At 40.0% G+C, this 25,529-nt stretch overlaps 1 protein-coding gene across 2 annotated transcripts in view; it reads left to right on the top strand.

Annotated features, from left to right (window-relative positions):
- Positions 1-19,581, top strand: part of LOC120532788 (caspase activity and apoptosis inhibitor 1) — a 91,672-nt gene extending 72,091 nt beyond the window's left edge. The window contains exons 6-7 of one of the 2 annotated variants that reach the window (XR_005634368.1): positions 1,604-2,070; positions 19,314-19,581. Coding sequence is in view for 1 of the 2 variants with exons in the window: in XM_039759168.1 (XP_039615102.1) it covers positions 1,604-2,013 (410 nt within the window). In the remaining variant the exon portion in view is untranslated. Of the gene's footprint in view, positions 1-1,603; positions 2,182-19,313 lie in introns of those variants that run through there. The other variant, XM_039759168.1, reaches the window with a different exon arrangement.
- Positions 19,582-25,529: the final 5,948 nt, after the last annotated feature.

Here is a 25,529-nt window from a genome sequence, read left to right as displayed (position 1 = left end):
GGTTGGAGTGAAAGCCTCATGCAGCCATTCCAAAAACAAATTTCTTGTGACCCAACCCTTCGTGTTTGCCTACCACATTACTGGCAGTCTGGCTTTGTTTACATTATGCTGCTTGAAAGCACGAGGGTTCTCAAATTGGTAAATGAGTAAACTGGTAACAGTTTTTCCACCTCTTGTAATTTCTTTCTTTACTTCGATTTCAATTTTCTTCAAAACTTTCTTCTCACTACTCTTCACTTGCTTAGAAGCCATAGCTAACTGCAACAGCACACGAAATACTGTAGAGCACAAAGAGAGTGCAGGTAACGCATGCACTTCTGACTGAGAACAATTAACAGGGCTCTTGCAGGCACGCGGCTCACTCGCTTTCTCTCTCTCTCTCTCTCTCTCTCTCTCTCTCTCTCAGCCTGCCTGTGGTGGGGGGATGGTTCGCTTGCACGCACTGCCTGCAGATAGGCAGGCAAACACATGCAGCAATCTCTCCCTCCCCAGCAGGCACGTGTCTCTCTCTTTCTCTCTCTCTCTGCGCTTGCGCTCTCTAATCTCTTTGTAGCACGCGCTTGCTCGCTCTCTGCGCTTGCTTGCTCATGTTCTCTAATCTCTCTGTAGCACGGACACACACACACACACACCCTCTGTCAGCAGCATGTGCAGCAGTTTTTTTAAAATGGGTTTTAAGCACAGCGGAAAAAAAAGGAACATTAGAACAAGGGAAACTGACTTGCTCGTATACCGAGTGTGTGGTTGTGAACCAAGGCAAAAGTTTGGCGAGCTTTTTGGTCGTGAACCGAGACGTTCGTGAACTGAGGTTCCACTGTAGTGGTATTCTCACATGCACAAAGTACAGTGAAATTCTTATTTGCATGTTGGTGACATTGTGGTCTATTGCTAGTTAAACTATAGGCTAATTACTTGTAATCTGATACTGTAAAGTCATTATTATTATTTGTTATTAGTGTCAATGAATTAGTACAAATTATTAAAGTTATACGTTAATATAACTGTTTCAACTGTTTAAATTTTTTATTTGTCAGGTTCTTTGTTGTAAGTAAAACTCGAGGGTTGTTTATATTTCCATCCATTGATCTGGAATAGTAATCATCATATGCCTCTTATTTTACACAGTACTTTAATCCATGTAGACTAGTAAATATGCGAGTTTACTGATCTCTATTTACACTCCAGTTTCTGATGTTTTAATTTAAGACAGCATGGGTTATCATTAAGTCATGCTGAATACCTTTTCACTTTAATCCACTTTTGTATGAAAGGATCATCTTTCTCAAATCCCTTGTAGTTATTTGTGTTTATTTGCGGAGTAAGTAAATATTACAAGCAAGTCTTGTTACAATGCAGCAGAGATTGTTGATGTATTTTGTTGAAACTGAATTATTGCACTTCATGTATTACACTTCATGCACTTCATATATTTTTGTTAATTATAACTCAATTCATAAAATTTGAATTTGATTATTTTTGGATTTTATATTGGATTCTTCAGAATAAACAAAAAAATTACACATTTGTCACAGCAGTTCTGTTGTAAATGGTCCTATGCAAGACCCTCTTTACTAGTTTTTTTTTTTTCTTTCATTTTTATAAGGACCTGCTTCAGGGGAAGAAAGTGATGCACTCAGTATTAATGCAGACACATATGACAGTGATATAGAAGGACATAAAGAAGAAACTGAAGAAAAGGAGAAGATAACAGAGGAAAGCGATACTTCAGCTGCAAAAATACAAAACCCAGACCCCAAAAAAGAGCTACAGAATGATATTGAAAAGAGTGTGAATGAAATCCTGGCTTTAACAGTTCCAAATCAAGTCGACCCCAAATCGGTACCACCTGTAGAGCCTGTAGCAGTTGCTGCTGAGGCCTTAGACACCAATAAACCTTTAACAGGACTACAGCCATCAGTTCAGCAATTGGAACTCCTTGAACTAGAGATGAGGGCGAGAGCAATCAAGGCATTGATGAAGGCTAATGAAGCAAAGAAGCAGGCACTGGGATAAAGCATCAAGTTTAAAGAAGCGTATTTCTGTTGAGGGAATGAAAAACAGTTCATAATGGTATTTGTTAACTGCCATTTGGAAAAAAGGCTTTTTTAAACAATGTTGAAAATTTGTTTAATGTGTGATAAATGTCTGTTATTTCAGAAAATAAATTTATTTTATTACTTATTTATCCTTCAACTGTGTACAGCAAGTCAGATTTACACTATTTTACAATTATTCTGACCTAAGATGTATTTGAAGTCTGTAGAATACAGTTGTGTTTTGATGTTTTCTTCTTAATATTTGAAGTTTATATTTTAGTTTTAAAGGTGCCTTATCATGTAAAAGCTGTTCTTTTTAAATTAATACATTTTGTAGACCTTGTGAAGTCTAATGTTTTTTGGAATTTTAAAATCAGTCCTGTGTTTTAGTTGTTAGCTGTACTTTTTTTTATAGTGGGCATAGAAAAAAATCACCCCCTTCAAAATATTCCCATTTTTTTGCTTTACAGCCTTAAATGAAAGGCTGCGGCAGAGAAACACCCCTGCAATAGGATGCTTTACTGTAGGTATGGTGTGTTATGAATGGTGAGCTGCATTGGATTTCCGCCAGGTGTACTGTTTGGTATTGAGGCCAAGTTTGATTTTGGTCTCATCTGACCATAAGACCTTTTTTCCACTTGGCATCAGAATCTTCAAGGTGCATTCTGGCAAAGCTCAAAAGAGCCTTAATGTGGCCTTTCTTGATAAGTGGCTTTTTCCTTGCAACCCTCCCAAACAAGCCACAATTTTGGAGCGTTTGTGAAATTGTTGTAACATGTACACAATGACCACTCTTTGCCATAAAATCCTGTAACTCCTTCAAAGTGGCCATTGGCTTCTTGGGTGCCTCTCTGACCAGTTTCCTCCTTGCTCTTCAATTCAGTTTGAAGGGATGTTCGGATCCAGGGAGGGTCCTAGTAGTACCAAACACTTGCCACTTCTTTATTATGAACTTTTTACTGTGCTCCTTGGGATAGATAAAGCCTTTGATATTTTTTTTGTATCCATCTCCTGCCTTATGTCTGTCCACAACTCTATCCCTTAGATCTTTTGAAAGTGGCTTGCCACCCATAGTCACATGTTTGCTGTCATTTGCACTACCAAGCAAGGGAATGCTCCAGGAACAGCTGCTTTTATGCTTCACTAATTACACTTACGTACAATTGATCACAGGTGGAAGCCAGTAATCATGGTCTGCAATGGAAATGGTGGTTACTTACACCACATTGAGTTTACAAATATTGTTTGTGATCCTTTATTAATCTCAGTATTTCTTGTTTTCTATTTTTTAAAATTCTTCTGAACTGTAGCTGTGATATCTTTCACTTGGATGTTAAAGATTGCATTGAGTAAGTAAAGCTGGAAAAAATATTGGTTTGTGTGTTTTCATTTAAGGCTGTAGGGGGCGATTCTTTTCTATACCCACTGTAATTCTAACCTAATCAGTTACAGCTTGATTAGGTAGGCAAGTAGTACAGGGTGGCTTTTCAGTGAAGCCCTCATTAACAGTTACAGTACTTTTTTTTTTTTTTTTTCTGGTGCTTTTTCCCCTCCGATGGTTCTCCTTTTCTCGACTTAGATCTTGTTGACACAAACATGTTTGTTGTTGATGTGTGTTTGCATCATGTAAAATTATCTTTAGAAGTGCTTTGCAGTGTTTCTGCATTCCATTAACTTGTTTTAGTAGCATGAAAGTGGCCTATAATTGATCCTACAGTAAATATCTTTAAGGTGAAGCAGAAACCAGGCACTTCAAACAAATTTGCTTTAATAACAGAACGTACTAGAAACTGCACCATATGAAGACTGAATCTGTCAAAGCAAATAAAAAACTGAGGTATTTTACATTTTTTTCTCAGTCGCTTTGGTGCATTTCTTGAAACATAATTTACATTTTCACAACTGTATGTGCATTTCTCAGAACAATATGTGCAAATCACAAAACACAGTGTATTACCCGCAAAAGCAAGTAACTTCCTCAAAATACTTAGTCTATACCCCAAAAGCAAATATTTGTGTCAGTGAAACTGTCCGTGCCATCAGAATGACAAATTCTTGTACCATTGCATATGAACAAGATGTTCAAAATGCGTGAACATGTTTTTAATATAATTGTTTCATATGTATTTAAAAGTTTGACAAGGATTTTGGTATTACTGTCTGAACATTAATAAGGCAACACATTTTCTGTGTGTTATAACAATTTCTATACTACTAAGTTTCACATTACTGTGTTTACTGTTCAGGGATTGATTGCAAGAGACTGGGTATACTGATACAGTATTTTTTTTACTGTTTACTGTTTTGTACAGATATTTGTTACAGTAACATAGATGTAAAGAAAAGAATGTGTTTTACAGCAACAAATTTCATAAAGGAAAAGGTGCAAATGAACCGAGGAAACACTCCATAGAACGTAGTAGTGTGGGCATAGCCATACGTTTTTTACACATCCTGATGTTCTTGTCTGTCAGGCCAACGATTTTCAACCACATCACAGCAGATATTCTCTCTAGCAATTCAGCGTGGAAAATACCTTCTTGAATGACAGATCCATCCTCTGCAGGAGTTCTTATTTATCTGTTCACATGCTGCATTCACGGCATCCAACAAGCTCAACTGGGTATGAGCCTGATGATCATAAACCTTCTACCTCCAAGCAGAAAAAAAATTCTCAATTGGATTAAGGAGGGGGAATAAGGTGGGAGAAATTCCATGATCATCCTGTCATGATTAGTAAACCACTTTCTGATGGTGTGTGAGCGATGGAAACTTGCATTCTCCCAAATGATCACATATTTTGGGAGATCATTCTGGATTAAGCCCCTCTCATTTTCAGGTATAAGATCTCCGTACGGGTTGTCTAAAAAAGACAACAGATGTATGTTGTACGGGCCTGCAAGGGGAATATGAGTAAGCACACTGTTGTCGGAGATGGCTGCACGCACACATGGTGATTTTCCCTCTCGGCCAACCCGGAACATCAACAGCACTGTGACCAAAGAGATTCCTTCTACGTCTTCTGCCTTTAGCCAGATTGAAGGCTGCCTCATTAACATATGTGAAATTGTGAAGTGGTTCCCTCGAGTCCAGATCCATTATATGCTATACACCAACAGAAAAAAAAAAACATAATTATAGTACATACTGTATTGTAAAATGTTGTTTTATTTGCATTTTTTGGACAATGTGTTTCATCAAATAGATGCAAACCTGTTAGATTTTACTTACTTTATTGTACTATGCAGAAATATAACTAAACGTTGTACTGTTTACTATAGATTACAGTATGCAAATACATATTTTACCTGCACATATTGATAAAGAAGCTCCTTTACTCTGTCATCATTTCTTTCAACTGGGACCCTGTAGATTTGTTTCATGCTCATTTGGTGTCCTTTCAACACTCTGTCAATTGTTGAGACACTTACAAATGGGATGTTCTCAAATACATTGTTGTCTTCAATTACGGCTCTCTGTATCTCCTGTAGTTGAATGGCCTTATTTGCAACCACTATGGCACAAATGGCTTCCTCTTGTTGAATAGTAAAAATATGTCTTTGACACCCACGTGAGGTAGTCTTGCAGTTCTGTTTGGACAGTATTGTAAAATGGAGAAAATACAGTAAATATACTAGTGTACAATACAGCATCAAGTATGGAATGAAAATATGCAGAAAAGCAAGTTACTGCAAACTCTGTACTTTGAAGCTTTACAATATACATATTTGTACATTACAGTACCCACCTGTTCTCCTGATAAAATGTTTGTATGATTGAGGACACAGTAGTTCCCCCAATATTTGGCTGTACCCTTTGATTAGCCTCAACCATTGTGAGACCATAATTGACAACGTGGTCCTTAGTGGGGGCCCTTATTTCATCAGGAACAACCTTGTGTACTTGGCCTCTTACTCTAGTTTGTCTCCTTGCTCTTTCACCCTGCATCCTATCTCGCCTTCTTCCAGGTTGTTGCACCTGGCCATTAGCTTGTGATTGGTCCATTACCATGTAGTAAAATGTTTCAGTAATCTTGTGTTATGTTTGGTATATATATATATATATATATGCGCTACAGTAAATTGAAGGTTCATGGAATTCACCTCTGAAAAAATGTAGAGAATTGGTTGATTGTTGTTTCAGCTAATGCCTCATGATTTTAGGCTAAGAGTCACCTGAGACCAATTACTTAATACAGTGGAACCTCGGTTCACGACCATACACTGTGCGCACAATTATTAGGCAAGTTGTATTTTTGAGGATTAATTTTAATATGGAACAAACACAGTGCTATCAGTCAATCCAAAATGTTAATAAACCTGAAACCTGAATGTTTCACAACGGAAATGTGAGTGTGAACATCATCAGGGGAATACATATGTGCACAATTATTAGGCAACTATTAGTGTGCAGATTTATTATGCAACTAAAGGAAAAATGAAAATTTTCCCATCTCACTTGTTTATTTTCATCTGTTATAGTGAGAATAATAAACAAACACCTCAAAATTTACAAATAAACATCTCTGACATTTCAAAAAAAATAAATCAATCAATCAATGACCAATATAGCCACCCTTCTTTCCAATAACAGTCATAAGCCTTTCCATTCATGGAGTCTGTCAGTTTCTTGATCTGTTGACGATCAGCTTTTTGTGGAGCAGTGACTACAGCCTCCCAGACACTCTTCAGAGAGGTGTATTGTTTTTCTCCCCCATAAATCTAGCGTTTAAGAAGTGCCCACAAGTTCTCAATAGGGTTTAGGTCAGATGAGGAAGGGGGGCCATGTCATTATTCCTTCATCTTTAAGGCCTTTACTGGCTGGCCACGCAGTGGAGAACTTCGATGCAAGTGATGGAGCATTGGCCTGCATAAAAATCATGGTCTTTTTCCTGTATCACTGTTTGAAGAAAGTGTCTTGAAAAACTGGCAGTAGGTTTGGGAGTTAATTTTGAGTTCATCTTCAATGCAAAAAGGTCCAACTAGCTCATCTTTAAAAATACCAGCTCATACTAGTATCCCACCTCCACGTTGGAGTGGAGCTCTGTGCCCATTACTGATCCACAGGTCCATCCATCTGGTCCATCAAGAGTCACTCTCATCTCATCGGTCCATAAAACCTTTGAAAAAAATCTGTCTTCAGATATTTCTTGGCCCAGTTTTGACGTTTCAACTTATGTTTCTTGTTCAGTGGTGGTTGGGTTTCAGCCCTCCTTACCTTGGCCATGTCTTTGAGCACTGAACACCTTTTACTTCTGGGCACTCCAGGTAGGTTGCAGCTCTGGAATATGAAAGTACTGGAGGATAATGGGTTCCTGGTAGCTTCACGTTTGATTCTTCTCAAATCTTTGGCAGCTAATTTGCGTCTTTTGTTCTCAACACGTTTCTTGCGACCCTGTTGACTATTTGCAACAAAATGTTTGATGGTTCTGTGATCACACACCAATATCTTAGCAATTCCAAAAGTGCTGCATCCCTCTGAAAGACTTTTACAATTTTTGACTTTTCAGAGTCAGTTAAATCTCTTTTTTGGCCCATTTTGCCTGAGGAAAACTAGCTGCCTAATAATTCTGCACACCTTGATATAGGGTGTTGATCTCCTTAGGCCACACCCTCCCTCATTACACAAATACACATCACCTGACGTGCTTAAATCCAATAAGCATTCAAGTTAATACAGCTTGGAGTTGGAATATACGCATTAAAAATGATGATATGGTCAAAATACTCACTTGCCTAATAATTGTGCACCGAGTTGGTCGTGAACCGAAGCAGTTTTCCCCCATAGGATTGTATGTAAATACAATTAATCCGTTCCAGACCGTACAAACTGTATGTAAATATGTAAAAATATGTAAAGATTAAGCACAAATATAGTTAATTACACCATAGAATCCACAGTGTAATAGTAAACTAATGCAAAAACATTGAATGACACTGACACAAAACACCCAGTTTCCCTGATCATCTACACGAGCTGGCTCGCTCGCGCTCTCTCTCTGTAGCACACACACCAGCAAAGCCCCTCCCTCCCTACCTGCCTCCCTCCCTAGATCGCGCTATTAAACCTAAAGCCTGATCGCTGTAAACAATGTTGTTCAAAAGTTTTAAGCACAGCAGAAAAAAAAGTAACATCCGAAGCGCTTGCAAAAACCAACTCACAAGCAAACAAAAGTTCTCTCTGCGCTTGCTCGCTAGTGCTCTCTAATCTCTCTGTAGCACGTGCTCGTGCAGCATTTTTTTTAAAATGAGTTTTAAGCACAGCAGAAAAAAAAGGAACAAATCGCTTGCAAAAACCAACTCACAAGCAAACAAAAAAGTCAGATTGCAGGAGATCACGCTACTGTATTAAACCTAAAGCCTGATCGCTGTAAACAATGTTTTTAAAATGAGTTTTCAGCACAGCAGAAAAAAACATTGCACAAATCCGAACTTCATTTAAAAACCAACTCGCAAGCAACCAAAAAAGTAACATTGCAACAAATCACACGATGAAGTCCTCCATGTAAACAATTTTTAATGAGTTTTAAGCACAAGGAAAAAAGAGAACATTTGAAAAAGAGAAATGTAACATCGCACCTAATCGCTATGAAAAACTCCACCTGTAAACCTTTCATGAGTTTTAAGCACAAGGAAAAAAGCGAACATTTGAAAAAAGAGAAAAATAACATTGCAACAAATCGCATTATGAACTAAAAAAATTACTTTTGAAAAATCTGTAATACAAAAACCACCAAGAAAACTAACCTTGCATGAAACGAGTTCTGGCATGAAGTGTTTTCCTTCAGGTGTTTTCTCTCTTGTGATTTCTTGGGTTTCTGGTGCTTTTAGCTGTTTAGCTGGTGGGAGTGAAAGCCTCATGCAGCCATTCCAAAAAGAATGTTCTTGTGACCCTCCACATTACTGGCAGTCTGGCTTTGTTTACATTATGCTGCTTGAAAGCACGAGGGTTCTCCGATTGGTAAATGAGTAAACTGGTAAACATGTTTTCCACCTTTTGTAATTTCTTTCTTTACTTCGATTTCAATTTTCTTCAAAAATTTCTTCTGACCACTCTCCACTTGCTTAGAAGCCATAGTTAACTGCAAAAGCACACGAAATACTGTAGAGCACAAAGAGAGTGCACGTCTTATTGAAAACAATGAATAAGGAGCGGCTTTGCTTAAATGAAAAGGCATGGCAGCTCTCTTTCTCTCTCAGGCTGCCTGTGGGGAGGGATGGTTTCTTGCACTACAGCCTACAGATAGGCAGGCAAACACGTGCAGCAATCTGCTCCTCCCCCTTCCCAGCAGGCACGTGCTCGCTCACTCTTTCTCTCTCTCTCTTTCTCTCTCTCTCTTTCAGCTCAGCTTGCAGGCAGGCAAGGGAACCTGGCTTGTTCGTATGCCGAGTGTGTGGTTGTGAACCGAGGCAAAAGTTTGGCGATCTTTTTGGTCGTGAACCGAGTTGTATGTGAACCGGGACGTTCGTGAACCGAGGTTCCACTGTACTGTTATAAATTTCAGATTTACCAAATACATCAATAAAATGTGCTAGAGAGATTATGACAAGTAGTTCATCATTTTTGCACAGAATGACTAAATCAATGAAATAATAAGTAGGTATTTTGAGTGGAAGGACTAATTAACAGAGAACGAGCATAACGCATTTTGACTGAGATGACAAAAACAAATGAGAACATAAAAACAGCAGACAATTGTACACAATCAGTTGCATAGATGTACGAAGCATTTGTTATTTGTTCAAAACAATGGGAGTTTGCTGTTATGATGTGCATAACTAATAAGCAGATATGGAGTTTGAGCAGGTAGTTTAGAGAATTTCAATTCTCATCTGAGAAATGCACCAAAGCAATTGAGAAAAACTGTAAGACTGAACTTAAATGAGAGAACAAATTGTCATAAGTCACAAATACTTCACATTAACACCTAACTCTCAACACCTCATAGCACTTGAGTTCTGTTTCATTTCCAAGCTGGGCTACCCTCCAAGTAGATTTTACATGCCAATTCTTCAGGGGATTACAATTACCTTCCTTGGTCAAAGAATGCATGGTTGGATAAAAAGGTAACTAAGAATTGTTAAGAGAAATTTAAGAGTGAGAGTTTTTGTGGGTATACGAAGAATAGAAACTTGCCAGTGACACTAACTGAAAAATGTGGGTTCATAAAATGGATCGTAGGATGGATCTTATTATTTCAGGTGACAGATGTCTTTATCATATCTCTTGAAAAATGTTATACTTTCAATATATTTCATTTTGATACCTGTAGAAAATGTTTTGAGCATTTTGGAAGACTAACCCTGTGATTTGTTAATTGTCATAGCAAAAGCTATTCTAACGGGAAACTGTAAGCGTTTTAATACGAATGACATATCAAAATTTCCTTTGGTGTCTAATGTTATCCGTGGAAGATGTACTACATTACCTTTCTTGTTGCCTGTTAAAATTTTACATGTCAGAATTGTTTGACCAATTTTGAATACAACTAATCTTGTCCTTTTGCATAGCCCATCACTCATACATAAATTATGCAATCACATTACTATACATCCTTCTTTCAACAATAATTCGGCCAGTTAAGACCGGACGGTGTTAACGGTTGTAGATATTCTATAGGATATTGTAAGTTGATGTTTTCATCATCCACAACATTTCCACCAACTGTTTCAGTATAGTCTATCCATCCATCCATCCACTATCCAACCCGCTATATCCTAACTACAGGGTCACAGGGGTCTGCTGGAGCCAATCCCAGCCAACACAGGGCGCAAGGCAGGAAACAAACACCGGGCAGGGCGCCAGCCCACCACAGGGTGCGCACACACACACACACACCATGCACACATTAGCGACAATTTAGGGCATAGTCTATTGATATGCATTTAACCAATTTGCTGTGTAAATCGATTGACAATTTTTTTGACTTCATCGTTTCTTGGTGCTAAGATTGCCTGTGTACTCATTTCTTTCATTGATAACCCTTCGGGATGAAATAGAATTTGGACATAAGTCTTCTTTTATTGGGAACTTAAAGTGAGGAAAATGTAAAAATTTTAAAAGCTGAAAGTGCAGGAACTGTGTCTGACAAAAGCATTCACACGAATGAGAGATGAGAGGGGCGTGGGCCGTTAACTGGAAATGGTTGACAAGAGGGCGGGACTTGAAAAAATCTCTTGGCAAGAGTCTCGTCTCGTCTCAAGATTTTCTTTTATAATAGAGAGATGTATATCCATACTATACCGTATACCGAGTTTGTTTCTGTCATAAAAACATTGTAGATACTGTAACTCAAGAACAACTGGGCTGATTCTTATGAAATTTTTTGGATGTCCTACTCTAGTTAGGTTTATGAGCCAAAGTAGCTTTGGAGTGAATTCCAGCTAATTTATATGGCCTCAAGCTTTAAAAAATTGAAAGTTTTTAAAGACTATACCAACAACAGCCAAAGTGCAGTTGAGAGGTTTTACAAAATTAGGGATATGTACGTTATTTAGAACTTTTACAGAAAGATTTTTCAAGTTCAATCCAATCATGAGATTTGAATGTTTAAAGTTCTCTATATTCAATTCCAGTATCTATAACAGCTTAACTCTTAATTACAAAGAAATAGTGATCAAATGTAACACCTTTATTAACGTTCCAAGTTGTTTGTGGCAGGAGATCTACTTTAATTAATTCATTAACGTCTTAAATTTAGGCCAGAATGATTCAAAATGGGATCCTTTGATGTTTTAACTGTTGTATAATATGGCTGATCTCTTTAATGAGACTTACATAGTGTATGTAGCATTTTGGGCCCCAGTGGCTTTACATTTCATTTAAATATGATTTCAGTTATCAAACTGAGCTTTTTAAACTGTAAAATTCAGCCTATGATGGGTATTTAACAGCTGCCTGTGTTTTTTTTTTTAATCCTGCATAAATCAGTGATCGAAGTCCATTGGCTAATCAGGTTTACATTATTGTGTGCATTATTGACTGCAGAAGTATTGAACACAAGTTTACGTCTTCATAGGACCCAGAGTATTCATGTGCTGTTCTCCCTCTGCCAATACAGACTTGTAAGTTTCTCAAGTAATTGTTAAAAGTGAAACAGAGCCTATTCTAAAAACGTTCATCCTATCAATACATGCAGTTTTGTTTGCTTAATCCAGTTCTACACACTATTCCCTGCTCATTAAATCACAGTCTATTGAAATTTGCTTTAAACCTTGTTACTTATCAAAGTGACTGATCACAAACTTTTTGAAACAAAAGGTAAATGACCAAAATGAAATTGCTTTTGTTGCTTCCTGTTAAAATTCAGGCAAATTGCTGTAACATGATTACTGCTGTCTAAAGCCATGCTGACTGTTTACTATCCATCCATCCATTTTCCAACCTGCTGAATCCGAACACTGGGTCGCTGGGGTCTGCTGGAGCCAATCCCAGCCAACACAGGGCACAAGGCAGGAACCAATCCTGTTTATTAGCTCACCTATAATAAATATTAGTATGATTTAGCAAGTTGAAAAACAGTCTGTAATTAGTATATCACTATGATATGTAATTTAAATTTATTGAAAGACATTTATGCTAAGTTTTTTGCTTTCTTTACACACACACACACATATCTTGTATAACTCGGCATTCTCAAACTCCCTTAATTCTAATTTAGACTTGCAGTAGGGGACAGTCCCTTGTACAGAGTGTCCGTCCATTACACTGCCCACTCACATAAGGCCAATGTGAAGTCAACAGTTCACCTCACATATACATCTTTAGGTATGTGGGTGGAAAACCCTTGCAGACATGGGGAAACGGGCAAACTACACATGGCTGATGACAGCACTTTAAGCTGGTAGAGCTTACCACTGCTCTGCCATACTGTCCTCATGCATGCCAAGGTCTGGTCGTAACTTTTTGCTCATTGGTAGTGTTTTAACAAGCACCTACCTCCAATGAACCTGAACTAGATGACCAATTTGAAACAAAAAAAAATTTGCACACAGAATTAGAAGAGGAATATTGAAAAGTTCAAGGTCAGTTGAACTGTCCATAAGGTAGAAAGTTTAAACAATAAATATGTGTGTTATGTTCACATTTCTAAAATTACATTTATTTATTTATTTTTATTTGCTGAAACACAAATCTGTGAAACCCCATTGTATCTTGTTGACTAGATCCAAACACCTCATATTCCTGCATGCTTTGTTTCTTTGAAAATGCTATGTCTAGCAAATTTCACCTCTATTTGGTTCATATTGTTTTGAATTCCAATTGTAGGGTTGTTTGGTTTTTACAAGTTATACTAGAGACGTTATGTTGTTGATTAGGTTAAGTCGTGTCAGAAATGGTTTCATGGCTTCTAAACATTTGATACCCATTTCTCTAGGGACATCTTTTGAACATTTTAAATAACATTACACACTTTGACAATACAATTCAATAGCAGTCTGAGAACCACAGACAACTCTGAGGCACTGATTAAGCCTTAGTATCAAAAAATGGAACTACAAAAAGCACAGCATAACTAGTGCAGACAGATCGAAAGTGCTATTGTATTAAGAAAAAGAAAGGGTTCATGGCATTGCTCTTTTATGGCTTATTTTCATCCATCCACCCTCTTCTGCTTATCAAAGATCGGGTCACAGGGGCAGCAGCTTGAGCAGAGATGCCCATACTTCCCTCTCTCTGGCCACTTCTTCTAGCTCTTCCGGGAGAATCCCGAGGCGTTCCCAGGCCAGCCAGGAGACATAGTCCCTCCAGCGTGTCCTGGGTCTTCCCCGGGGCCTCCTCCCGGTTGGACATGCCCGGAACACCTCACCAGGGAGGCATCCAGGAGGCATCCTGATCAGATGCCCGAGCCACCTCATTTGACTCCTCTCGATGAGGAGGAGTAGCGGCTCTACTCTGAGCCCCTCCCAGATGACTGAGCTTCTCACCCTATCTTTAAGGGAAAGCCCAGACACCCTGTGGAGGAAACTCATTTCAGCCGCTTGTATTCGCGATCTCGTTCTTTCAGTCATTACCCATAGCTCATGACCATTGGTGAGGGTAGGAACATAGATGAACTGGCAACTTGAGAGCTTTGTCTTACGGCTCAGCTTCTTTTTCACCACGACAGACCGATGAAGAGCCCGCACCACTGCGGACGCCGCATCGATCCACCTGTTGATCTCACGCTCCATTCTTCCCTCACTTGTGAACAAGACCCCGAGATACTTGAACTCCTCCACTTGGGGCAGGATCTCGCTTTCAACCCTGAGAGGGCACTCCACCCTTTTCCGGCTGAGGACCATGGTCTCGGATTTGGAAGTGCTGCTTCCCATCCCAGCTGCTTCACATTTAGCTGCGAACCGATCCAGAGAGAGCTGAAGATCACGACCTAATGAAGCAAACAGGACAGCATCATCTGCAAAAAGCAGTGACCCAATCCTGAGTCCACCAAACCGGACCCCCTCAACACCCTGGCTGTGCCTAGAAATTCTGTCCATAAAAGTTATGAACAGAATCGGTGACAAAGTGCAGCCCTGGCAGAGTCCAACTCTCACTGGAAATGGGTTCGACTTACTGCCAGCAATGCAGACCAAGCTCTGACATAGCCCTTATCAGGGGGTCCAGTACCCCATACTCCCGGAGCACCCACCACAGGATTCCCCGACGGACACGGTCAAATGCCTGTTCCAAGTCCACAAAACACATGTAGACTGGTTGGGCAAACTCCCATGCACCCTCCGGGACCCTGCTAAGGGTGTAGAGCTGGTCCATTGTTCCGCGGCCAGGACAAAAACCACACTGTTCCTCCTGAATCCGAGGTTCGACTATCTAATGGACCCCCCTCTCCAGGACCCCCGAATAGACTTTTTCAGGGAGGCTGAGGAGTGTGATCCCTCTGTAGTTGGAACACACCCTCCAGTCCCCTTTTTTAAAGATGGGGACCACCACTCCAGTCTGCCAATCCAGAGGCACTGTCCCCGATGTTGATGTGATGGTGCCAAGACAGTCCTACAACATCCAGAGCCTTAAGGAACTCCGGGCGTATCTCACCCACCCCTGGTGCTCTGCCACCAAGTAGTTTTTTGACCACCTCGGTGACATCAGTCCCAGAGATGGGGGAGCCCACCTCTGAGTCCCCAGGCTCTGCTTCCTCTTTGGAAGGCATGTTAGTGGGTTTGAGTAGGTCTTCGAAGTACTCCACCCACTGACCCACAACGTCCTGAGGCGAGGTCAGCAGCGCACCATCCCCATCATATACAGGATTGACACTGCACTGTTTCCCCCTCCTGAGACGACAGACGGTGGACCAGAATCTCTTTGAAGCCATCCGAAAGTTGTTCTCAATGGCCTACCCAAATTCGGCAACCACTGAAGTTGCATTCCGCTTGGCCTGCCTGTACCTATTAGCTGCCTCCAGAGTTCCACAGGACAAAAGGCTCCGGTAGGACTCCTTCTTCAGCTTGACAGCATCCCTCACCACCGGTGTCCACCAACGGGTTTGGGGATTGCCACCATGACAGGCACCGACCACCTTACGGCCACAGCTCCAGTCAGCCGCCTCAACAATAGAGGCACGGAACATGGCCCATTCGGACTCAATGTCCCCCACCTCCCTCAGGATGTGGTCGAAGTTCTGCCGGGGGTGGGAGTTGAAGCTACTTCTGACAGGGGACTCTGCCAGACTTTCCCAGCAGACCCTCACAACACGTTTGGGCCTACCAAGCCTGACCGACATCCTCCCCCACCATCGAAGCCACAAAGTCCACAAAGTCCATCATCGAACTGAGGCCTAGGGTGTCCTGATGCCAAGTGCACATATGAAAACCCCTATGCTTGGTGTCCGTTATGGACAATCTGTGATGAGCTCAGAAGTCCAATTTTAAAACACCGCTCGGGTTCAGATCGGGGGTTATTCCTCCCAATCATGCCCTTCCAGGTGTCACTGTCATTGCCCATGTGAGCATTGAAGTCTCCCAGCAGTACAAGGGAGTCCCCAGAAGGTATGCTCTCTAGCACCCCCTCCAGGGACTCCAAAAAGGGTGGGTACTCCGAACTGCTGTTCGGAGCATACACACAAACAGTTAGGACCCATCCCCCCACCCGAAGGCGGAGGGAGGCTACTTTCTTGTCCACCGGGGTAAACCCCAATGAACAGGCTGCAAGTCGGGGGGCAATAAGTATGCCCACACCTGCTCGGCGCCTCTCACTGGGGGCAACTCCAGAGTGGTAGAGAGTCCAGCCCCTCTCAAGGAAATTGGTTCCAGAGTCCAAGCTGTGTGTCGAGGTGAGCCCAACTATATCAAGCTGAAACCTTGCGCACTGGCTCAGGCTCCTTCTCCTTCAGAGAGGTGACATTCCACATCCCAAGAGCCAGCTTCTGTAGCCGAGGATCGGACTGCCAAGGTCCCCGCCTTCGGCCACCACCCAACTCACACTGCACCCGACCTTCTTGGACCCTCCCATAGGGAAGATGGCTTATTTTATGCAAAGCAAATTTGTGATGAACAGCACATAATGACTTCTCCAGTTCTCAGCTGCCCATTTCCTCTGTAGCCATGCCCATACAACCTCTGTATGAACTCTATATGCTGAAATCATTAATAATACACTACCAACAAATAATAAATTAAATTTGCCAACATAATATAAAATTGTTTGCTTCCTTTCAGTTTTTTTTTTTTTCAAAAAAGATTTCACAAGTCCCTTAGGTCTAATTACTTTTCACCCTGATCTTGGGAGTACCTAGTTTTGGAAATGATGTTTCCTGATGTAACAGCACCTCGGGAGGCAAGACCTCCTCCTGACAATCCAGTCTAGGGGCTACTTCAGATCACTCGGGTAGTGTCAGAGGCACACGATGGCATCTGTTCCTTCTAATAGTGCCTTTGGCACATTAATGAGAGAGGACAGTGCCGTTGTATCCTCAACTGTATGTATTCTTGAGCAGAGTTGCTCTCTATGCTAGTGGTGACATGCTTAAAGCTGTATTCTGCTGCATAAGTTGCATAGTGACATCTTGAAAACTCTGGCCTGTTACCCATTCCTAAAATCTCTGTGGTATTCCATGAAGAGCACAAATCGACTACAAGTCAGTGATCACATTGGCTCATCTGGCTGTTGTAAAATGAACTATCTCCACATATCTGGAGTAAAAGTCTAGTATGTCATTTTTGGTTGTTAAGTGTGAACAAGTCTGCTGCCAGTTTCTGCCACAGTCTGGAAACTCTGTTGGTATTAGTCACATCTTGCTGTTTTTTCTCTTTCTGTCTGCATTTCAGAACTAGTTTACTTAATTGGCCAGTAGGGCCATGTAATCACACTGCTTGTCAAGCCCTCATTTATAGAGTTTTCCATAACTAAAGGGATCACCAGCCTGCTTACTGCCATGAGTAGTTCATCCTGAACATAGGACTGTTCTTTCCTCCAAATAATAATGTAAAGACCCTTGTAGTTTGTAGTGATTTGGCCAGCCCCGTGAGCAGGCTTTCTGAAATGTTGTCTACAACTAAATCAGCATAGATTTTGTGCCATCCATTGGCTTTATTTCGTTTCTCATCTAAGGGCTGATGAAGGAGTTTATAGACCGTATGTTACTAGGATCATGGGTGATGCTGTACAAATACCGTATCAGAAGCATTCTGAATCTGTTTATTCTAGGTGGGACGTAGTCTAGAGCTTGACTAACCAGGAGACTCACTAATGGTTTGCGATCAGTTTTAAAATAAATGCTACATCGAAAAATGAAATCACTAAACCTTTCACATAACCAGGCAGTGTCCGATGCCTCTTTCTCCACTTGATCATAGTGCTTGTATATCTGTATCAATGACCTAAATGCATATGCCACAGGTGACCAGGGTTTACTATTCTTCTTCAGCAGTACAGGGTCATGTCTATACGATGGTGCATCTGCTGAGGCAAGTACAGGTGTGGATGGCAACTCTTTCTTTAAATTCTCAAATTCTGTCTGTTGCTCACACTCCCAGTACCATTGTTTTTACTTTGACATTAGGTCTCTTAAGACTGTATCTCTCTCTGCAAGATTCAGTATGAACTTCCTCAGCTGGCTACCCATTTCACAAGAAGCTTCTTAAATTGAAGGCTGTAGGTTATTTAATTTTGCCTATTACCCCCATCTTTTCTTTTCACTCTATTTCTTATTTCATGTTTCCCATTAGTGGTAATGAAACTGGTTTCATCTTGTTAGTATAAGGCTGGTTAAGTAAACCTAATCTGCTGCAAAGTTTGGGATATGTTTGTCATCACTGTTGTTGCTATCCAGTCTAGACATTCACTTCAGATTTACTATTGCTGACTTCCTCACAAGTGCAGTATATATCTATTTTTTAAATCTTATATCTTATGTCACTGACTTTTCTAATACTGCAGAATCACTGTGGCTACACCCATTGCAGTGAGTTTAATTTCCCTTAAACCAAACAATTGTCTCTTAGTTGCTGCCAGATGTATGCTTTCTTTTTCTGAAATATTTCTGTATGCCTTCTCCAAACTTACAGTGACATCCACCCTGTGTTTATTTTAAAGCATACACTCATATTTCCAATTTAAATATCCTCTCACCACAGGTCAGCTCCCATTTTAATGGCAAATGCTGCAATACTGCATTCAGTGATTTTGCAGATATACAAAAGTTTCCATAATGCTTCTTATGGAAAAGCAGAATGCTTCGTCAGTGGGGCATTGCTGTTTTGTATGTAAAGGAATTTTTCCCCAACTTGAGCAGGTATTTTTGCTGTACCTGACCCCTTGGCCTGCTTTAGGCTATTCTTTACTCTGTGATTACTTTCCTTAAAAATGCTGTTTTTGAAGGTATTCTAACAGAAGAATCATCAATTAATATACCCTTATTTGTATATTGACCTTTAATATCAGTCATTTTTTATTTAATTCCTTCTGAATGCCAAGCCTTTATTACTTCTTTTTTCCAGTGTCAGGTCTTTATCTACCTGCATTTTCTGTAAGAGACCCATTTTTCCTAATGTAAGTGATATTATGTTTTTGTATATTTGTGTTGCTGTTTTGTGGAGTTATATGTGTGCACACGCAAAAAATAAGAAGATCAGTGTGTCTATATTGTCCAGTTTTAGTCCCATGAGGACCATGTGTTCGGGTTGAATCAACTTTTGATGGCATTGTTTGAAATCTACTGTCCGATACATACATGGTGTCACGCACGAGCGCATAGGGAGTAGCTTAAGGACCCGACATGCACTGCGACATGTCATGCCAGGGGACAGCAGAGGGGTACTAACCTCTCTTTCTTTATTTCCTCAGAAAGAATGAAGCACCACCACCATTAGTTTACCTGGACTCCTGAAGAAACCAGCCACTTCCGGGTTCCTTTCTTCCCTCTGGTCCCCTCCTGATGACGTCATTCCTCCCACCCCCCACCACAGTTTCTTCCCAGCATCCCATCTGTTCACTTCTGTTCCCACCTCAAAAAATTGCTCGCCTGTCAACTCCTCATTTGTCTGTTAAGTTGTACAAGAACCTGACTGACCATGATTTCTTTACAGTATACAGGGATGGAACCCCAAACCTTTATGATTGTTTTGTTGTCTTTTCCTACAATGGGTATTCCTTGTTTAGAATAATTACTAGGCTGGTTTTAATATAGATAGACAGATAGATAGATAGATAGATAGATAGATAGATAGATAGATAGATAGATACTTTAATAATCCCAAGGGGAAATTCACATAATCCAGCTGCCGCATACTGATAAAAAAACAATACAAAAACAATATTAAATTAAAGAGTGATAAAAATGCAGGTAAAACAGACAATAACTTTGTATAATGTTAACGTTTACCCCCCCGGGTGGAATTGAAGAGTCGCATAGTGTGGGGGAAGAACGATCTCCTCAGTCTGTCAGTGGAGCAGGACAGTGACAGCAGTCTGTTGCTGAAGCTGCTCCTCTGTCTGGAGATGATACTGTTAAGTGGATACAGTGGATTCTTCATTATTGATAGGAGTCTGCTTAGCAGCTGTCGCTCTGCCATTGATGTCAAACTGTCCAGCTCCATGCCCACAATACAACCTGCCTTCCTCACCTGTTTGTCCAGGCATGAGGCGTCCTTCTTCTTTATGGTTCCTCCCCAGCACACCACCGCGTAGAAGAGGGCACTTGCCACCACCGTCTGATAGAACATCTGCAGCATCTTATTGCAGATAGTGAAGGACGCCAGTCTTCTAAGGAAGTATAGTTGGCTCTGTCCTCTCTTGCACAGAGCATCAGCATTGGCAGTCCAGTCCAAATTTATCATCCAGCTGCACTCCCAGGTATTTATATGTCTGACCCTCTGCACACCTCTGATAATCACGGGTTCCAGGAGGGGCCTGGGTCTCCTAAAATCCACCATCAGCTCTTTAGTTTTGCTGGTGTTCAGGTGTAAGTGGTTTGAGTCGCACCATTTAACAAAGTCCCTGATTAGGTTCCTATACTCCTCCTCCAGCCCACTCCTGATGCAGTCCACGATAGCAGTGTCGTCAGCGAACTTTTGCACATGGCAGGACTCAGAGTTGTATTGAAAGTCCGATGTATATAGGCAGAACAGGGCCGGAGAAAGCACAGTTCCCTGCAGCGCTCCTGTGTTTCTGACCACAATGTCAGACCTGCAGTTCCCAAGACACACATACTGAGGTCTGTCTGTAAGATAGTCCACGATCCATGCCACCAGGTATGAATCTACTCCCATCTCTATCAGCTTGTCCCTAAGGAGCAGAGGTTGGATGGTGTTGAATATATTTTTGATGAAAGTACAAGATGTGGCACACATATAATTTCATGCTAGATTAAATTTCAATTGTACATACTATAACAATGTGGTCACTATAAGTGTGTAAAAGACACCTGTGTCTTTCAAACGAGGTATTGTTTATGTATATGTGTTTTAAGGATTTTTCTGAAACTTCATTGGCTGGTAACCGGGCCGCTCCTGGTACAAGAGGTTAAACCAAATACTAGCCTCTTTCCTGTCCATTCATAATGCAGCACAACATATTTACAGTTTTCAGCTAGTATGATGTTGTGATGAACAAGTCAACAGTCTTGTTAGCTTGTTATGTTTTTTTGTTTGAACTTAGTTCTCTCTTGTATTAAGTTTCATTTAAGCACAAAATTCTGATCAAAACCCCTTTTCACCGATGCATACACTCCGCATTCCTCTGTGCTCACAAAGGTCTGTCAGCATATCCTCCATCTCATCTCAAATACAATGAACAAGCATATTATCCTGATTTTCCAGGTTGCTGATGAGACTAAATTGTTCCATTGATCCTACTCTTGTAGTTTTGCATAGTCAAAGAGTGTTTTAATAGTTAATAGTGTTTATTAATGTTTTAATAGTGTACTGGGGTGTGCACTATGCTGCTCAGCTGACATATTGGGCACATCTTCAATATTATATATTCATTTTCATCTTCATTTTTATGACTGAAAAACCGTGTCTTTTAATCTCTCACTGACACCATGTCGTTTTGGAAAAGAAGGGTTCAAGGAACTATTGTTTAACGGGTTATTTTCAGCTAAACGATTCACAGCTGAACAGCACATAATCACGTGTAGCTTCTCCATTTCTCAGCTGCCCACTTCTACTCTAGCCTCACCTATCCAACCCCTGTATGATCTTTATATGCTAATACTGTATCATTTATAACACACTACCACCGCAAGCACCATGTAGTAAACAAGAGCTCTAGTACTAGTACTTTTCAGCAAGGTAACAACAAAAAATGTATTTATATATATTTATATTTATATATATATATATATATATTTATATATTTTAATTTATTTATATTTTCATACAGATAATGTAGCGCAAAGTGCTTTACATAATGAAGAAAAGAGAAATTAAAAGACAAAGTAAGAATTAGAATAAGACAACACTAATTAACATAGAATAAGAGTAAGGTCCGATGGCTAGAGAGGACAGAAAAAACTCTGGACGGCTGGAGAGAAAAAAAATCTGCAGGGGTTCCAGGCCACAAGACTGCCCAGCCCCCTCTAGATACCTTTCTAATTCTATTCGTAAATTTCCCCTTTTCCATTTAATCATTACTATCACTTCTATTATTAATATTATTACATTTCAAGTTTTGTTGGAATCACCTTTATTTTCTCATGTGTTTTTTTCTTTTTTTTTATCTAATTTAAAACCCAGCCTGGTAGAAAATGACAGAGACTAGATGTTCATGACAAAACTCTTTAACGTTTTAAATTCCAGGCTGCTATACTGAGGCCCATTGTCTAACACCACTAACTGTGAAATACAATGTCTGGCATATATGGACTTCATATGCATGATAACAACACTGGCTAATGTGTTGGGCAGGAGCACTGTTTCTGGGTAATTAGGAAAATAATCATAATGACAAGCAGATAGTCTTTATTATTAAAATTAAACAGATCTGTTCTAACCTTCTCCCAAGGTCTAGCAGGTTCCTTATTGTTCACCATCTCCTTTCAACTCCTTTCAATGTTTATAGGAAATTTCCAGAAAGGTACTATACTTGCTTAGCAACTGATCAATTTCAGCATTCATTTTGGGCACCATTAGAGAGCTGTTCTTGCTCACCTTTTGGATTTTTTAGCACCCAAAGTACCCCTCATGTATTCTGATAAGCATTTTACCCTGCATGGAAATAGGTTTTACAATCCTTTCACTTCAAAGAAGCAAACCATCCACAACTCACAACTCTGCTTGTATATACTGTATAGGATAATACTGTTTGCATGACCTTATCTCCCAGGCATGCTTCAAGTTCTCAATGACATTCAGCAGTACCAGGTCCTTGGATATCTCCATTGCTATTTAGCTAGTTGTTTTTGAGAAGCTGGCAGAGTATTTTAGACCATGTCTACATGGAGGAATACATCTTTTTCCAACTCACTTTAAGTTTCAACCATGGAAAGTAAATAGCTTGAAATAGAGCATCCGCTAGGACAATGTGTTATTGAGGAACATAAGGGAGCTCAGAAATCTTATCTTTGAAGCCTCGTCATGAACCTCAGTGTCCATGGGGATATATCATGTAATTTTTTTTTCATAATGGCAAGAAATGATTTATGGATTATGGTTAGTCTCCAAAATCACACCTGACAGTTCATATATATAATTATGAAATTTCAGGCACCCAAAATCCAAACCTAGGCTCTCTTTTTCTATTTGGGCATTTCGATATTCAATTGGGGTCATTGAATGGGAGGCGTGAGCCACTGGGTGCCAGATATCACCATACTGCTGAAGGAGAACTGCACCTAAGCATCAATAGTAATCTTTATTAGTCTTCCAGGACAGAAAAATGTTAATAATGGCTAATCATTTTTCTCATAATGGTTGAATTCCATTAGCTGATAATTTATCTCCAAGAAAGGTGATTTCTCTTCACTTTAAACTGATATTTGTCAACATTTTGTTTGAGGACATACTGTTTAATTCTCTGATGCATTTTCACCAAACTGAGATTATTATTGTTCTGATGCACCCCAAACAATAATATCACATCATACCCCTTCAAAACTTTCAACAATGTGCTCCATTGCCAAATGAAATATTTCCGGACATTTACCCCTGACATTCCACTCATCTCTTTTATCTTAAGTACTAGGGGGCTTGCCAACCCCATTAAGCCAGCACTACGCACCGTTGTGAAGTGTGAAGGGCTGAATGCACTTCAAGGAGATCCGGCTGCTCCTCCGAAACCCCTCTTAAACGGTGATACAATGGGAAACAAATATATTTTTTTAACTCCTCTTTGCTTGATCAGCTGTTGGCTTGCTGATGCTGCCATGCTGTGTGATCTGTACTTCACTCTCGCAGTCCCAAGGCCAGAGCTACGTGCCATTGTGAAGACAAGGATTGAACGCACCCCAAGGAGACGCGGTCGCTTCTCCAAAACCCCTCTTAAACAGTGATACATTTTCCTACTTCAATTATTTCTAACCTGCTCTGCATGTGCATCACAGGATTTGCTTCCAAATGTTGTAAGTATGTTGTGACTTGTCCGTCTCACGGGAAGTGAAAGTGTCTTTCTGTCTCTCTTCAAAAAATCTCTCTGCAAATGATCACGTCTTGTCGCAGGAAGTGTCTCGTCACAAGATTTTTTATATAATGGAGAGATTTGATAGTGTTCTCTTTTAGTACTATTGTTGATTTTCAGTTAATACATGTAAACAACCTATTATGATCTGTGTTTAAGCGAAATGTTTAAGTAATGGTTGATGTTTTGTACTGCTTAAATCATAAAGTAGCCATAGGCCTTCAAATAGCAAAGTTCAAATCTCACATGTGGAGCCTGCCTGGGTGTTCTCTCAGTGTCTGAGTGACCGCGATGATGGCTGTATTCATTGATTCAAGCCCTTTCGAAGGCTGGTTCATGCCTTGCACTCAGGGCTGCTAGAATCGGTTCTGGTCACCTACTACAGTAAATTTTAGTAAGTCTGTTTAAAAGCATAATGCTGTGAAAACCATTTTAATTTTACTATGATTAAAATGTGACATGAATGAATTTATCTAAAAAAATCCAACCCAAACATCTATAATAGATGTACTGTATTTTTTCACCATTTTGTAGTGTTTGGGACTTTGCTTTTATTAGTTCCTCAGAAATTAAAACCATAAAGAGAATTTGTGCTTAACATTTGGTGGAATTATTAACATATTCTTGACATTTTTATTCTTTAAATGCTACTAAATTATATTTCAGTGAAAATAGCACCTTCTGTATTCAACCTTTAAGATATTCAAGAAATTATGTATTTATATTATCAAAAGAGATAGTGCTGCAAATTGTTTCATGTTCCTTAAGATTAAATATATCATAGTGTTGTTTTCAATGAACATTAGGAGCATAATTAAAATTGGTTATATTTAATATTGGTGCATTAGTGTATATTGTGTGTATACCCTTTACAGAAGTCACTTATTTATGTTGTAAAATTCCCAGCAACATGTTTATGGTTTGTCATTTCTTACAGCAAAATGTTTTATTAATCTGTGTCATAGCTGTACTATTATACTCCTTTCAATTTCAGGCTAATGCCTGCTATCCTGTGTGTGTCATAGGCTGCTGACAATGGCTCTCCAAGATTCACAAACTTGGGCTAGCTGATCAAGCTGTCCCCTGGTTTGGCTTATCCTCTTGATGTCAGCCTCCAGGTCACAGTGTCAAGTGTTTCTTGGTTAGCCCCAGCCGTTCTTCCCCAGGAATTCCATGTAAGGACTTGTCTGCTAGTACTAGAGCCTGGTTTGCACAGGGTGGGCCTATCCATCTTGAGCATTGTCAGGGGATCCCTGTCTCTGCTGGTTCTTGTCCTGGTTCTAGGATACTAATGTTGTCAGGCAACAAATTCTGAGGATCTATCTTGGACAGGTATTGATGAATGTCTGGATTTTCTTGATGTTTGAAAGGGTTGTCTTCCATGTCTCTGTGCCATAGAAAAGAGCTGACTTTTGCATTGCTGTTAAAGACCTAATCTTAGTTGCT

This window comes from Polypterus senegalus, chromosome 7 (genome assembly GCF_016835505.1).
Source record: "Polypterus senegalus isolate Bchr_013 chromosome 7, ASM1683550v1, whole genome shotgun sequence".
Classification (NCBI taxonomy): Eukaryota; Metazoa; Chordata; class Cladistia; order Polypteriformes; family Polypteridae; genus Polypterus; species Polypterus senegalus.
The sequence above is the reverse complement of the archived record's forward strand: the minus strand, read 5'-3'. Positions and strand labels throughout refer to the sequence as shown.